The 16705-nt window shown below is 43.9% G+C and overlaps 1 protein-coding gene across 1 annotated transcript in view; it reads left to right on the top strand.

Moving 5' to 3' along the window:
• Positions 1-1250: 1250 nt before the first annotated feature.
• The window catches only part of LOC126100692 (protein takeout-like), a 48933-nt gene continuing 33478 nt past the window's right edge, over positions 1251-16705 (top strand). The window contains exon 1 of the mRNA XM_049911308.1: positions 1251-1364. Coding sequence (XP_049767265.1) covers positions 1286-1364 — 79 coding nt within the window. The 5' untranslated portion in view covers positions 1251-1285. The remainder of the gene's footprint in view (positions 1365-16705) is intronic.

The raw sequence follows: 16705 nt of genomic DNA, 5'->3' as shown, positions 1-16705 counted from the left end.
ATAAATTTGGGGGATATGTAAAACAGGGCGAACCACGGACGATTCTACTGGAAATAACTGCCTCACAATGCCGCATCGAACTCCCGTCCAAACTACACCAGCTGATAAGCAGCGTTGTAATAGTCAACCTTATGTAAACAAAGACTCCACCTAAGGACTGGATCATAATCTGCCGGCGGCTTCCTCCAGTGGATTTGGTGTCTCTTCCCGTGATAACGGACAAACTATATTAAAAAATATGTTGCGTGAGAAATAAATTAAGCATCTGAGATGGGCGACGCAGTTGTGCCTAGCCAGTTTCCTAAGTTTACGTATTTGGTTGCATAGCCAGGGGCATTGATGGATTTCAGCAGCCATCATCTAAAATTGGTAAGAGGGCAACTAATCATGTTTGTAAATATTACATGCTGAACCGATGAAAACCAAAACAGATTGCTGAGAAAGAAATGACCCAAACACAGCAGAACAGTGAAGCAGCCAAGACGAAAATTTTAATGGACACTCCATGCTACCAACGCGTAAGTGCTAACTGTAATCTTTGCTTTTCGGAAAGCTGTGAGTATGTACTGTGTCCGTTGCCTTTCATACATACTTCTCAGGATATCAAGTGAGAAAAGAGGAAGCTGAGCTTCGCAAGGGCGAGGCTTTCTAAAGTTCTGATGCTTTGTGGACAGAAGCTTTTCCGTCTCGAATATGAGAATATGTTCAAGAATTCTGCATTAAGCCGATGTTAGGGATACTGGTCTGTAATTTTGAAGGTCCGTTCTTTTACATTTCTCATACTCAAGATTCGTCTGTGCTTTTCTCCAGTCGTTTAGGACTTTTCGCTGGGATAAATGCAAGGTAAGTAAGAATACTGTAGAATACTCTTCGCAAAACCGAACTGACATTCCATTTGGACCTGGCGACTTATTTGTTTTCAACTATTTCAGTTGTTTCTCTACGTGATCAAACGACAGTGTGTTTGTATCGATACTTTTCACGCTTTCCTGGCATTCTGTATTTCGCACTGCAGTTTCTTTGTCCTCAACTTCGTGCGCTCGCGGCATATTTGTAATGTAAAAAATGTGGACGTTCCGGTAAATTTCGCACTTGCCCTTGGCAGTGCAGTTGCGCGAGAGGCCCAGGTATGTGTTTCCGCGGAGACCGTTGATTGGCCAGCCAGCCAGAGGGTGGCGCGTTGTCACCTTGACGAGTTCTGGACGGAGCGCAATAAAAGACGCTCCGGTCTCAAAAGGCCCGGTAGTGTTCACTGCCTTCGTCACTCTCGAGGACTACTCCCGCCATGGTGTCTCCTCCGTCTTCCGCCGTCTCTGTCGTCTTCCTGATGGCCGCTGCTGCTGCAGCTGCCCCAGCCCAGCTGCGTGAGTTGGTCTGCTGCTATAGTACCTTACTGTTTAGCGCAGAACCTTCGTACTTGAAATTGTGCAGTGAAACAAAAACAGTTACATCTACATCTACATCCATACTCCGCAAGCCACCTGACGGTGTGTGGCGGAGGGTATCTTGAGTACCTCTATCAGTTCTCCCTTCTACTCCAGTCTCGTCTTGTTTTTGGAACGAAATATTGTTGGTACGTCTCTGTGTGGGCTCTAATCCCTGTGATTTTATCCTCCTCGTGGTCTCTTAGCGAGATATACTTAGCAGGGAGTAATATACTGCTTGACTCCTAAGTGAAGGTATGTTCTCGAAAATTCAACAGAAGCCCGTACCGAGCTACTGAGCGTCTCTCTTGCAGAGTCTTCCACTGGAGTTTATCTGTCATCTCCGTAACGCTTTCGCGATTACTGAATGATCCTGCAACGAAGCGCGCTGCTCTCCGTTGGATAAAAAATAAATAAATAAAAAAGTGTGTGAAATCTTATGGGACTTAACTGCTGAGGCTATAAGCCCCCAAGCTTACACACTACTTGAACTAAATTATTCTAAGGACAGACACACACACCCATGCGCGAGGGAGGACTCGAACCTCCGCCGTGATCATCCGTTGGATCTTCTCTATCTCTTCTATGAACCCTATCTGGTACGGATCCCACACCGGTGACCAGTATTCAAACAGTGGGCGAACAAGTGTACTGTAACCTACTTCCTTTGTTTCCAGACTGCATTTCCTTAGGATTCTTCCAATGAATCTCAGTCTGGCATCTGCTTTACCGGCGATTAATTTTATATGGTCATTCCATTTTAAATCACACTTAATGCCTACTCCAAAATAATTTATGGAATTAACTGGTTCCAGTTGCTGACCTGCTATATTGCAGCTAAACGATAAAGGAACTCTCTATCTATGTATTCGCAGCACATTACACTTGTCTACATTGAGATGCAATTGCCACTCCCTGCACCATGCGTCATTTCGTTGCAGATCCTCCTGCATTTCAGTACAATTTTCCATTGTTACAACCTCTCGATATACTACAGCACCATCCGCAAAAAGCCTCAGTGAACTTCCGATGTTATCCACAAGGTCATTTAGATATATTGTGAATAGCATCGGTCCTACGACACTCCCCTGCGGCACACCTGAAATCACTCTTACTTCGGAAGACTTCTCTCCATTGAGAATGACATGAGAAATTTGTCAGAATTTTCGTGAAATAAAGTGGTACATCGATACGGGAGGAACCAAACTTTAGACAGAAAAGGAAAAGATAATGTCTGTTGTGCAGACCCGTGACATGGATATCGGCTTGACTGTGAGAAGAGTACAGCCTTGCTTCACAGCAGAACTGGAAGGCGTATGGAGACAGGCCCGTTACTCCGGCCACTTTTTAGCCCTGGGAATGGTCTCCAGTACTGATGTGATATCAAACTGAGTAGAGCTGGGGTCTTCCTGAAGTGATTCGAGCGAGGAAACTTCCCTGCTCCTAATCAGGTCTCAAACCAAGATCTCCACGATCGGAGGCCTGTGCAGTGCCCACTGAGCAGAATACATTTCCGCGTCGTACACATGGTCAAAATTATGAATCTTTCGAAGGTTCTAGATTGAATTCACTGAGATTAGGAACAGTTGGTTGGAACTGGATATTTGGATATTACTTAAAAAAACAAAAAACCTATATTGAGGTGACAAATTTAGTGGGATACCTCCAGACATCGTGTCCGACCTCCTTCCGCCCGCCGTAGTGCAGCAGCTCGACGAGGCGTGGACTCAACAAGTCATTGGAAGCCCCCTGCATAAATATTGAGCCATGATGTCTCCATAGCCGTCCATAATTAGTTACCCGTGCAGATTTTGTGCGGGCACTGACCTCTCGATTATGTCCTATATACACTCCTGGAAATTGAAATAAGAACACCGTGAATTCATTGTCCCAGGAAGGGGAAACTTTATTGACACATTCCTGGGGTCAGATACATCACATGATCACACTGACAGAACCACAGGCACATAGACACAGGCAACAGAGCATGCACAATGTCGCCACTAGTACAGTGTATATCCACCTTTCGCAGCAATGCAGGCTGCTATTCTCCCATGGAGACGATCGTAGAGATGCTGGATGTAGTCCTGTGGAACGGCTTGCCATGCCATTTCCACCTGGCGCCTCAGTTGGACCAGCGTTCGTGCTGGACGTGCACACCGCGTGAGACGACGCTTCATCCAGTCCCAAACATGCTCAATGGGGGACAGATCCGGAGATCTTGCTGGCCAGGGTAGTTGACTTACACCTTCTAGAGCACGTTGGGTGGCACGGGATACATGCGGACGTGCATTGTCCTGTTGGAACAGCAAGTTCCATTGCCGGTCTAGGAATGGTAGAACGATGGGTTCGATGACGGTTTGGATGTACCGTGCACTATTCAGTGTCCCCTCGACGATCACCAGTGGTGTACGGCCAGTGTAGGAGATCGCTCCCCACACCATGATGCCGGGTGTTGGCCCTGTGTGCCTCGGTCGTATGCAGTCCTGATTGTGGCGCTCACCTGCACGGCGCCAAACACGCATACGACCATCATTGGCACCAAGGCAGAAGCGACTCTCATCGCTGAAGACGACACGTCTCCATTCGTCCCTCCATTCACGCCTGTCGCGACACCACTGGAGGCGGGCTGCACGATGTTGGGGCGTGAGCGGAAGACGGCCTAACGGTGTGCGGGACCGTAGCCCAGCTTCATGGAGACGGTTGCGAATGGTCCTCGCCGATACCCCAGGAGCAACAGTGTCCCTAATTTGCTGGGAAGTGGCGGTGCGGTCCCCTACGGCACTGCGTAGGATCCTACGGTCTTGGCGTGCATCCGTGCGTCGCTGCGGTCCGGTCCCAGGTCGACGGGCACGTGCACCTTCCGCCGACCACTGGCGACAACATCGATGTACTGTGGAGACCTCACGCCCCACGTGTTGAGCAATTCGGCGGTACGTCCACCCGGCCTCCCGCATGCCCACTATACGCCCTCGCTCAAAGTCCGTCAACTGCACATACGGTTTACGTCCACGCTGTCGCGGCATGCTACCAGTGTTAAAGACTGCGATGGAGCTCCGTATGCCACGGCAAACTGGCTGACACTGATGGCGGCGGTGCACAAATGCTGCGCAGCTAGCGCCATTCGACGGCCAACACCGCGGTTCCTGGTGTGTCCGCTGTGCCGTGCGTGTGATCATTGCTTGTACAGCCCTCTCGCAGTGTCCGGAGCAAGTATGGTGGGTCTGACACACCGGTGTCAATGTGTTCTTTTTTCCATTTCAAGGAGTGTATGTTCGACGGGATTCGCCTCGGGCCATCTGGGTGGTGAAATAATTCGCTCGAACTGTCCAGAATGCTCTTCAAACCATTTGCGGACAATTGTGGCCAGGTGACATGGCGCACTGCCATTCACAAATATTTCAGCGTTTTTTGGCAACGTGAAGTCTATGAATGGCTGAAAATGGTCTCCAAGTAACCGATCATAACAATTTCCAGTCAATGATCGGTTTAGTTGGAGTAGAGGACCCAGTGCATTTGATGTACACATAGTCTGCACCATTATGAAGCCACCATGAGCTCGCACAGTGTCTCAGGGTCCAACCGCTATGGTCACGAACCCAGGAGAGGCGCTGCAGGCTAAGACACTCGCTGCTGATACGGCTCATTAAGCCCAAGTTTCGGCGCACTGTCTTTACGGATAGGTTTGTCGAACGTCCCAAATTGATTTCTACTGTTATGGCACGCAATGTTGCTTGTCTGTTAGCACTGACAACTCAACGGCAACGCTGCTGTCTTCTGTCGTTATATGAAAGGAGTCGACCACTGCGTTATGCGTCGTGAGATTTAATACCTGTCGGTACACTCTTGACACCGTGGATTTCGGAATATTTAATCCCCTAACGATTTCCGAAATGGAATGTCCCATGCGTATAGCTTCAACTACCATTCCACTTCCAAAATTTGTTAATTCCCGTCGCGTGGCCATATTCAGATGAGGAAGATTTTCACATGAATCAGCTGAGTACAAATGACAGCTTCATCAATGCACTGACATTTGTATCTTGGCTTTCGCGGTACTACCGCCATATGTATATGCATATCGCTATGCCATGAGCGAAGTGATCACCGTTTATGAACTATCGTACTTTTTACTAACTGTTCTAAGTGGTGAGGGGAAGTCTCAGGGTATAAATTACTACAAAATGCGTGAACTGATTGGCATTTGATGCCGTTGCTTACCCGCTTTGTGTATGATAGGGGCGTGATTGCCGTTCCACTAGTGCTTTCCACTCTGTACTGTGCGAGCAAACTGAAGGATACTTATCGGTAAACCGTTCCTATGCGATTCAATTCCATCTCCTCATATTCTGCTGCACATATAATTCTTTGTCGAGAAGCTCAGCCAGTTCCTGCTAATCCTAACGATCCAGTTGTCCACTGGCACATATCTGTTCGAGTTTGCTGGTATCTTTTTATCCACGGGGATATATTTATTTTCATTTACGAGCATTCTCATTGGAACAGATTTGTCATTAAGTAAGTCTTCAGGATTTCGTAGCCGTTGTCTTTGAGTGGAAAATCGTCGTAGTTGTTCTTGTACAAAGTTCTAGAATAATTGAGTTTCAATCCCTCTGCCAGGTCTCGATTAAATCCCATTTCAGGTTTATAGAGAGAATTATACGGCATTAGCCCGATACTTGGTTAGCATTTATAGTGAATATGGGAATCTCCCATCCAGCGGAAAGTCCCAAGAGGCTAAGAAAAAAGCATAAATGGTTACAGAGATAGATCCGGAAAATTACAAATATACTTAATGTCAGCTTGCTGCAGAATTCTTGCAGGTATTTTTAGTTCCAATATAATAAATTTTCTTGAGAGAGAAAGGCTTACCTTTCTTCGCACGGTATCATACGAACCATGGATGAAGGGCCAGAGGCAAATTTCTTATTCTTAAATTTTTGGTAACCATTTGACACTGTACCACGCTGCAGACTGGTAACAACCTGTCGATCATACTGAACAGGTTCTCAGATATGTGAGTGGCTCGAAGGCTCTTTAAATAATAGTACCAGTATGTTGTCCTGGACGGCGAGTGTTTAGCGGAGTCAAAGGGATCGTCATCAGTGCCCCAGAGTAGTGTGAGAGGACCGCACTTGTTCTCTACATACATAAACGACCTGAAGGAGAGGGTTGGCAGCGGTCTGTGGGAGTCTGCTGATGGCGCTGCAGAGCGCGGAAAGTATCGCCTTTGAGGATTGTAGGAGGACGTAGGATAACTTGGGAAGAGTTTTTGTTTGGTGTGATGAATGACAGCTTGCCTTAAACGTATCAAAATGTACGTTAATGCAGATGAGCATGAAAAACGCTTATATAAATTTTGAACACATTATTACTTCTGTGCTGTTTGACATAGCCATGCCGATTCAACATCTAGGTCTAACGTTGCAAAGCGATGAAAAATGGAAACGTCTAACTAAGTCAGTTGTAGAGAAGGTGAATGGTCCACTTAGGATTATTGAGGGAATTCTAGGAAAGTGTCGATCATATTCTCTGACAGTCATCCAGCGACAACACGTCCCCACACACCACAGCGTCATCAGCAAACAGCCGCAGATTGCTTCTCACCCTGTCAGTCAGATCATGTATGTACACGTATGTAGAGGATAATAGCGGTCCAATCACACTTTCCCGGGGCATTCCTGAAGAAATCCTTGTTTTTGACGAACACTCGCCGTCGTGGACGACGTACTGCGTTTTATTACTTCAGACGTTTTCGAGATACTCATATATCTGGGAGCCTAGCCGTATACTCACACCTTCGCTAACAGTAAGCAAAGGGGTACCATGTCTATTGCCTTCCGGAAAGCTAGGAATATGGAATCTGCCTGTTGACCTACATCCATGATTCGCATGATATCAAGTTAGAAATCGGCATCTTAGTTTCGCATGAGCGATACTTTCTCAAACATTACTGATTTGTGGACAGAAACTTTTCCATCTCAGAGAAATTTATTATAGTTCAAAATATGTTCGCAAATTTCGGATCAAACCGATGTTATGGAAATCGTTGTTATTGTCTGCAGTCCAGAGACTGGTTTGATCCAGCTCTCCATGCTACTCTAGCCTGTGCAAGCTTCTTCATCTCCGAGTACCTACTGCAACCTACATCCTTTTGAATCTGTTTAGCTTATTCATCTCTTGCTCTCCATCTACGATTTACCCTCCACGCTGCCCTCAAATACTAAATTGGTGATCCCTTGATGCCTCAGAACAAGTCCTATCAACCGATCCATTCTTCTAGTCAAGTTGTGCCACAAACTCCTCTTCTCCTCAGTTCTATTCAGTACCTCCTCATTCGTTACGTGATCTACCCATCTCATTTTTAACATTCTTCTGTAGCACCACATTTCGAAAGCTTCTATTCTCTTCTTGTCCAGACTATTTACGTCCATGTTTGAGTTCCATACATGGCTACACTCCATACAAATACTTTCAGAAACGACTTCCTGACACTGAAACCTATACTCGATGTTAACAAATTTCTCTTCTTCAGAAACGCTTTCTTTGCCATTTTTCATATCCTCTCTACTTTGACCTTCATCAGTTATTTTGCTCCCCAAATAGCAAAACTCATTTACTAATTCAAACGTCTCTTTTCCTAATCTAATTCCCTCAGCATCACCCAATTTAATTCGACTACATTCCATTATACTCGTTTTGCTTTTGTTGATGTTCATCTTATATCCTCCAAATGGTTCAAATGACTCTGAGCACTATAGGACTTGACATCTGAGGTCGTCCGTGCCCTAAAACGTAGAACTACTTAAACCTAACTAACGTAAGGACATCACACACATCCATGCCAGGCAGGATTCCGCACTGAAGCGCCCAGAACCACTCTGCCACAACGGACGGCCTAATATCATGCTTTCAAGACACTGTCCATTCCGTTCAACTGCTCTTCCAGGTCCTTTGCTGATTCTGACAGAATTACAATGTCATCGGCAAACCTCAATGTTTTTATTACTTCTCCATGGAATGTAATTCCGACTCCCAATTTTTCTTTTCTTTGTTTACTGCTTGCTCAATATACAGATTGAATAACATGGGGGTAGTCTACAACCCTGTCTCACTCCCTTCTCAACCAGTGCTTGCATTTCATGCAACTTGATTCTTATAACTGCCGTCTGGTTTCCGTACAAATTTTAAATAGCCTTTCGCTCCCTGTGTTTGACCCCTGCCACCTTCAGAATTTCAAAAGAGAGTATTCTAGTCAACATTGTCCAAAGCTTTCTCTAAGTCTAAAAATGCTAGAAACGTAAGTTTGCCTTTTCTTAAACTGTCTTCTAAGATTATTCGTAGGGTCAGTACTGCCTCACATGTTCCAATATTTCTACGGAATCCGAAATGATCTTCTCCAAGGTCGGCTTCTACCAGTTTTTTTCCATTCATCTGTAAAGAATTCGTGTCAGTATTTTGCAGCCGTGACTTATTAAGTCGATAGTTCGGTAATTTTCACACCTGGTAACACCTGTTTTCTTTGGTATTGGAATTATTATATTCTTCTTGAAGCCTGAGGGCATTTAGCCTGTCTCATACATCTTGCGCACCAGATGATACTCTTTTGTCAGATCTGGCTCTCCCAAGGCTATCAGTAGTTCTAGTGGAATGTTGTCTACTCCCGGGGCCTTGTTTCGACTTACGTCTTTCACTGCTCTGTCAAATTATGCCCGCAGTATAATATCTCCCATTTCATCTTCACTTACGTCCTCTTCCATTTCCATAATATTGCCCTGAAGTACATCGCCCTTGCATAGGCCATCTATGTACTCTTTCCACCTTTCTGCTTTCCCTTCTGTGCTTAGAACTGGTTTTCCATCTGAGCTGTTGATATTCATACAAGTGGTTCTCTTTTCTCCAAAGATTTCTTTAATTTTCCTGTAGGCAGTATCTGTCTTACCCCTAGTGATCTATGCCTCTACATCCTTACAATTGTCCTCTAGCCATTCCTGCTTAGTCATTTTGCACTTCCTGTCGATTTCATCTTTGAGAAATTTGTATTCCTTTTTGCCTGCGTCATTAACTACGTTTCTATATTTTCTCCTCTCATCAGTTAAATGCAATATCTCTTCTGTTACCCAAGGACTTCTACTAGCCCTCGTCATTTTACCTTCCTTGATCTTCTGCTGCGTTCACTACTTCATCTCTCAAATGTACCAATTCTTCTTCTACTGTACCCCGTTCCCCTGTTCCTGTCAATAGTTCCCTAATGCTCTCTCTGAAACTCTCTACGACCTCTGGTTCTTTCAGTTTATCTAGGTCCCATCTCCTTAAATTCCTATCTTTTTGCAGTGGCTTCAGTTTTAATCTACAGTTCATAACCAGTAGGTTGTGGTCAGAGTCCATATCTGCTCTTTAAAATGTCTTACAGTTTGAAAACTGGTTCCTAAATCTCTGTCTTACAATTATATAATCTATCTGAAACCTTCCGTTACCACCAGGCCTCTTCCGCGTATGCAAACTTCTTTCAAAATTGTTAAAGCAAGTGTTAGCTGTCATTAAGTTACGCCCTGTGCAAAATTCTACCAGGCAACTTCCTCTCTCATTTCTTACCCCCCTTCCATATTCACCTACTACTTTTCTTTCTATGCCTTTTCACACTATTGAATTCCAGTCACCCATGACTATTAAATTTTCGTCTGCCTTCACTATTTAAATAATTTCTTTCATCGCGTCATACATTTCATCAATCTCTTCATCATCTGAGCAGCTAGTTGGCATATAGACTTGTGCTACTGTGGTAGGCGTGGGCTTCGTATCTATTTTGGCTGCAGTAATGCGTTCACTATGATGTTCGTAGTAGCTGACCCGCGCTCCAATTGTTTTATTCATTATTAAACCTACTCCTGCATTACCTGTGTTTGATTTTGTATTTATAGCCCTGTATTCACCTGACCAGAAGTCTTGTTTCTCCCGCCACGAACTTCACTAATTCCCACTATATCTAACTTTAACCTATCCATTTCCTTTTTTTAAATTTTCTAACCTACCTGCCCGATTAAGGCATCTGAGTTCGACACTCCGATCCGTAGAACGCCAGTTTTCTTTCTCCTGATAACGACGTCCTCCTGAGTAGACCTTACCCGGAGATCCGAATGGGGGACTATTTTACCTCCGGAATATATTGCCCAAGAGGACGCGATCATCTTTTAACCATACAGTGAAGCTACATGCTCTCGGGAAAAATTGCGGCTGTAGTTTCCCCTTGCTTTCAGCCGTTCGCAGTAACAGCAAAGCAGGGCAGTTTTGGTTAGTGTTACAAGTCCAGATCAGTCAATCATCCAGACTGCTGTCCCTGCAACTACTGAAAAGGCTGTTGCCCCTCTTCATGAACCACACGTTTGTCTGGCCTCTCAACAGATACCCATCCGTTGTGGTTGCACCTACGATACAGCTATCTGTATCACTGGCTCACACAAGCCTCCCTACCAACGGCAATGCCCTTGTTACGTTGGTGCCTGTTAAGAATACTGATCTGTTATGTAATTTTGCGCATCAGTTCCTTTACCTCTTAATTGAAAAAGAGGTAAACTTTTAACCGTGGAGCTGCTAAATTTTAATTATATTTGATATCAGTTTCGGAGAATTGGTACTCTATTTTCCGTGTAAGTATTTAATTCATCTGACTTCAAGTGGTGTATAAACACCATGTCAGAGCTGTAAATAATAGATTTCTGCTATCAGTCGTCCTTGGGAATTTTTATTGGTAGATCTAGATTTCAGCTTGAAACTAGCCATTCTAAATGCACTATCATTTTTGGTCAATGCATGTAATGCCTGTTGGTCGGGCTTTGTTCACAGTTAGTTGAATATTCAGTTTTGGTGGACACGGCTGTGCGCGTACTGCCCTACATGGTGCTCCTTAAGCAGACGTTTCATACTTTTTCCCACGACGACCCAACGTCATCCTCCGTTACAATTGCAATGGCCACAGGATCAGTCATATTCGGCCGTGGATCAGTGAGAGAGTGTCAATTTGTCGGACGAATCACTTTTGTTGTTACACCAGGTCGAGGTCATGTCCAGATACGCCATTATCCAGGCGAACGGCTGCTCGAAACATGCTCCTCGTCACGCAAGCAGGCCAGTGGAGTGTATTATACCATTGATGACGTTCACATAGCCTTCAGTTCGATCTGTAGTAGCAATCGATGACAGCATGAAACCTATAGACTACGTGACCTATATTGCGGACCACCTGCATCCCATGACGCTTCCTGACAGCGATGGTTTCTTAGAGCAGGTAATTGTCCGTGTCGCAAACCCAGCATCGTGCTACAGTGGCCTGAGTAGCATGATAGTGAACTCCCGTTGGTGTCTTGCCCACAAAACTCGCCCGATCTAAACTTGATGGAACGCATCTGGGATGCTATGGGGCGTCAGGTAGCGAACCATAGACCACTGGACAGCAGTTTTTGGGAACTGAGTGAGCAACGCGGAGACAATTTATGCTACGTACCTTCGAAAAGCTGCCAAAGATTTTTCGAATCTGTTCCACGAAGAATCGCTGCTGTACAAGTTCAAAATGATTCAAATGGCTCTAAGCACTATGGGACTTAACATCTGAGGTCATCAGTCCTCTAGACTTAGGACTACTTGAACATAACTAACCTAAGGACATCACACACATTCATGCCCGAGGCAGGATTCGAACCTGCGACCGTAACAGCAGCGCGGTTCCAGACTGAAGCGCCTAGAACAGCTCGGCCACAGCGCCTGGCTGCTGTACAGGGTTCCAAAGGTTGAGCTACGTGCTATTAAGCATGTAGGCATTAAATTTTGGTTAATCAGTGTAGACAATACGAGGGTCACTCCAAAAGAAATGCACACTATTTTTTTAAAATCCAGCTTTCATCCTACATGTTTGAAATTCTTACAGTGTGTAGATACATCCTTTAGGAACAATATTTTTATTGCTCCACATAATTTCCACTCCTCTCAACTGCCTTACGCCATCTTGGAACCAGCACCTGTATACCCGCACGGTAAAATTCTGGACCAACCTGTTGGTGCCACTAATTTGGCAGCGTGCACAAGGGAGTCATCATCTTCAAATCTCGTTCGACGAAGAGAGTTTTTCAGTTTCCCAAAGAGATGATAGTTACATGGAGCCAGGTCAGGACTGTAAGGCGTTTCCGTGTTGTCCATCCGAATTTTGTGATCGCTTCCATGGTTTTTTGACCGACATGTGGCCGTGCAACAGCAAAACATCCTGCTTTTGCCGATGGGGTCGAACACGACTCAGTCAAGAAGTTTCTTCAGTGTCATCACATATGCATCAGCATTTATGGTGGTTCCACTTGGCATGATGTTTACAAGAAAGAGTCCTTCGGAATCGAAAAACACCGTAGCCATAACTTTTCGAGCAGAAGGTGTGGTTTTGAATTTTTTTTTTTCTTGGGTGAATTTGCATGATGCCACTCCATTGATTGCCTCTTCATCTCTGGTGAAAAATGATGAAGCCATGTTTCATCATCTGTCACAATTCTTCCAAGTAATTCATCTCCACCCTTCTCGTACTGTTCCAAAAGTTCGCTGCATACCTCCTTTCTTGTTTCTTTGTGAGTCACTGTCAGCATCCAGGGAACCCACCTGGCACAAAACTTTTTTAACGCCAACACTTTCAGTATTCTGCAGACACTTCCTTCCCCCTATCCCAACGTAGCGTGACAATTCGTTCACTGTGATGCGTCTGTCAGCAGTCACCAATTCGTTAACTCTCTGCACATTGTCTGGAGTGTGTGCAGTACGAGGTCTGCTGCTGCGGGGACAATCCTCAACATTGCCGTGCCCGCTTTCATCACGTAACCAGATTGTCCACAGACTAACTGTACTGCTATCAACAGCAGCATCTCCATACACCTTTTTCAACCTCTTGTGAATATTTCCCACTGTCTCGTTTTCACATCACAGGAATTCTATGACAGCACGTTGCTTCTGCCGAACGTCAACTGTAGCAGCCATGTTGAAGACATGCTGTGACGGCGCCACACACGGGAACAGGTTGAACTAAGTTTGAAAACAAGCGGTAAGGATGTATCTACACACTGTAAAACTTTCACACATGCAGAATGAAAACTGTATTTTTACAAAAATAGTGTGCATTTCTTTTGGAGTAACCCTCGTACAAGAATAATAGTCTGACCACGAAGGAAAGAGTCCAATGAATGAAACGTACTAGAAGAGCCTTCATGAAGTGTTATGACAGTTTTCTGTAATTCCGGAAGCGATCCTTGTTAATGTAAGTGTAACGGAAATGATTCAGAAGTAAGTCTGCTGTCGGTTCGTTAAAAGCACGATACACGTGTAGTTGTTCTGTAAAGCCGGAGACAGCCAACCGCCATCTTTAGCCCCTGCTTCTGCCAACAAAATATCTACTGTCTCTACGATACTGCGCGTTCTAGCCGAAATAGTGTCATTGCGTCCCGGTAATAATATTGACTTAAACACTAATAATCGTCACTATCGATCGCTTGTAACGCAACGACAGACGGAGATAGTAATATAGTTGTGGATGTCCGTGTATTTCCGCAACGGCGCAGCGTTTTAAGGTAAAGTCAGCGTTATTGCGGTATGCACATCCGCACAGATACTTGGTTACAGTAGGTTGTGTAAACGAGAATAAAGACAGAAAAGAGTCGAGCTATGTCCGGATGGAGTTGGTCCTGTTTTCCTCGACTACGTAAACCGGCTTCCCCAACCGGTAAGACAAGACCATGTGTTTTATCTGGAACTAGAAATGCTCGTCACTTTCCATTATACCAGTATACGGTGAAGGCCAAGTTAAAAGTCCTTTATAACTCACATAAAGCGCCTTCAGTAACTGTGGCAAGTCATTAAACTTGCTGATAAAGCATGGATACGATAACAATTATCCGAAGAGCATGTATTTTGGACATTACATTCTAGCATTATATCAAGTTACTAAGTATGCCATATAGATGACCTATCAGTCTGAGGAGTATTTTGTACGTGAGCTATGTAGATAAGACTTTTTTCCAGTTTGTATTAGTCTGGCCTCCACTTCGCTACAACTACATTTATATCGTCGTTCCTCTTAAAAATGGCTCTACATGAGTAACCCCATATATTTTACATTTTCGACTGATTACGATAATCGTTCATCGATGCGATAGCCAGCCTAATATCCTTGTCATTTCACCCTGTTACACTCGAGCTGAGGTTAAATGCCTTGCGGTAGAGCGCCCGCACCACCATATCATCGTCTTAGTTACACTCTTAACGTTAAGGTTGTTTATGTAGTGGATAAGTAGTCATTCCTTACAGCAAGCATTGATCTGAAAGTTTTCCTAGTCCATCCCAGTAAATGCATGTAGGCCACGGGGGAAAAGGGTAAGCCTACACGAATAAATATTACAGGAGAGTAACTGTAATGAGAAACTTCATTTTATTTTCAGTACGACACACTTCTGTGGAAACTTGTGTAAATTTGTGTGACTGAAAGGGGGAAAGAGATGATCTTAAATTATTTGTAGAAAAAATTCTTCTGACCTACTTTGTTTCAAGACTCTTACTTTATACTTGAAACATTTTCGTCCCAAATTCACCTCCTCATCGCGTTTTTCAAGGCCTCCTCTGGCGACTTCACAAACTAAAACTGAACCATTCAGGTGTACTGTGGCGATCTTTGGTGCATGCAGTGCAGCTTAGTGGGTCACCAGTTCATACCTGATCCCCATTAATTATTTAGCATTTATCAGTTCTCGCAGGTGCTGGAAATACCTTATGTTCGTGTATTTTGAAATATTCAATGTCTGTATAACTCTTTGCACTCTCAGCCCAGGAGGTCTATTCTGTTCTGGCTGTATGTCGCTGTCTTTCGGTTCTAAGCGATGTACTTCACTGAAGGCACTGCCTTCTGATTTGGATGTGACTGTGGTGTCGACGTGATAATATGGTTTGTCCACCCCGAACAGCTGAGCTGTTAAAATTTTTTATTATCTTTGATCTTTATGGGCCCTGAATATTATCAAAATAGATCAGTTTTCTGCTTTAGTCTTACGTGGCACTTATGACAGCATTCTGAGCCTCTTGTTTTAATTTTGATACATTTGACGTGACATATTTTTAGTACAATTAGTAGATGCAGTTGTGGCAATGTTTCCGACGGCCAGAGATAAACTGACTTACTACAGGATAAAAAAAAATAAAACGAAAGTTTACAGCTGGTCACCAGATCTTACTAGTACACCGCTCTAGCGAACTGACTGTTGCTAAAACAAGAAACACAATGACACTGAGCATGTGGTTTAGTTACCGCCTGGTGTTTACAGGTATTATCCGGGAACAGTCTTAAGAGATATGACGTTCACCATAGCTGACGTATTCGTCGCGAGAGAATTCAGCAACCGTGTTAAAAATATTATCACGTGATAATATTTTTAAAAAGTTACATAGACCTTATTATACAATTTCAATTGTACAAAACAGTGTAACTGAGATGGAAAAATGAGGAATGCATGGATTTTTTAAAATAAGAAGTTACAAATTGAAAAACAGAGAAATAAAAAGAGAAAAGCATAGCTGGTCTGCATTTTGCTTGCTTTGAGGCAGAGAGGACCGGAATCCAAGGTCTCGGGCTTCAATAAACCGCTTTAGCTGTATTTTGTCCTTTATTTTTAGATGACTACGAACATTCGTAAGCAAGGGCATTCTGTCGTCGATGTTCAAAAATTTTACGCCGGGAAAACAAGGGCCACACACTGAACATCTTAGAAGAGATTGAGGTTATGCAACACATTACTCGTTTTCCACAACAAACGCTAAATGGACAAAGGGAGTTAAAGGACCTAAGCATTCTGGTAAATTTCGACTGTCTACCTTAGTTGACGTAATACGCTGTTTTTCTTTTACCCGGATCCCCTGCTTTCTTCCTGGGTCTTTGCATTTTTCTCCCTCCCTCCCTCCCTCCCTCTCCCTTCACTACTCACCTCCCCAGCTCCCACAACCCCTTTATTGCGTTAGGTTCTTGTGTATCTTCCTTTCACGCTCGTTTTTAAAAAAAGTTCTCAAGTTTTAACTGTACTTAAAAAGTATCAGAATTCACTACAGTCTTTGATTCTTTTAATTATATAAAGATTTTTAAAAATAAATTTTGTTATAAAATTTTAGAAAATAATAACTATAGGATTATGAAGTTTTTTTAAAGCTCTTTAGGTTTATTTAGGGGACGTTGTTGGTGGATCTGTTCATTTCTCGTAATATAACCATATGATGTT

The sequence above is a fragment of the Schistocerca cancellata genome, chromosome 9 (assembly GCF_023864275.1).
Source record: "Schistocerca cancellata isolate TAMUIC-IGC-003103 chromosome 9, iqSchCanc2.1, whole genome shotgun sequence".
NCBI lineage: Eukaryota > Metazoa > Arthropoda > Insecta > Orthoptera > Acrididae > Schistocerca > Schistocerca cancellata.
Note: the sequence above shows the minus strand (reverse complement) of the source record. Positions and strands in the feature narration are given on the sequence as shown.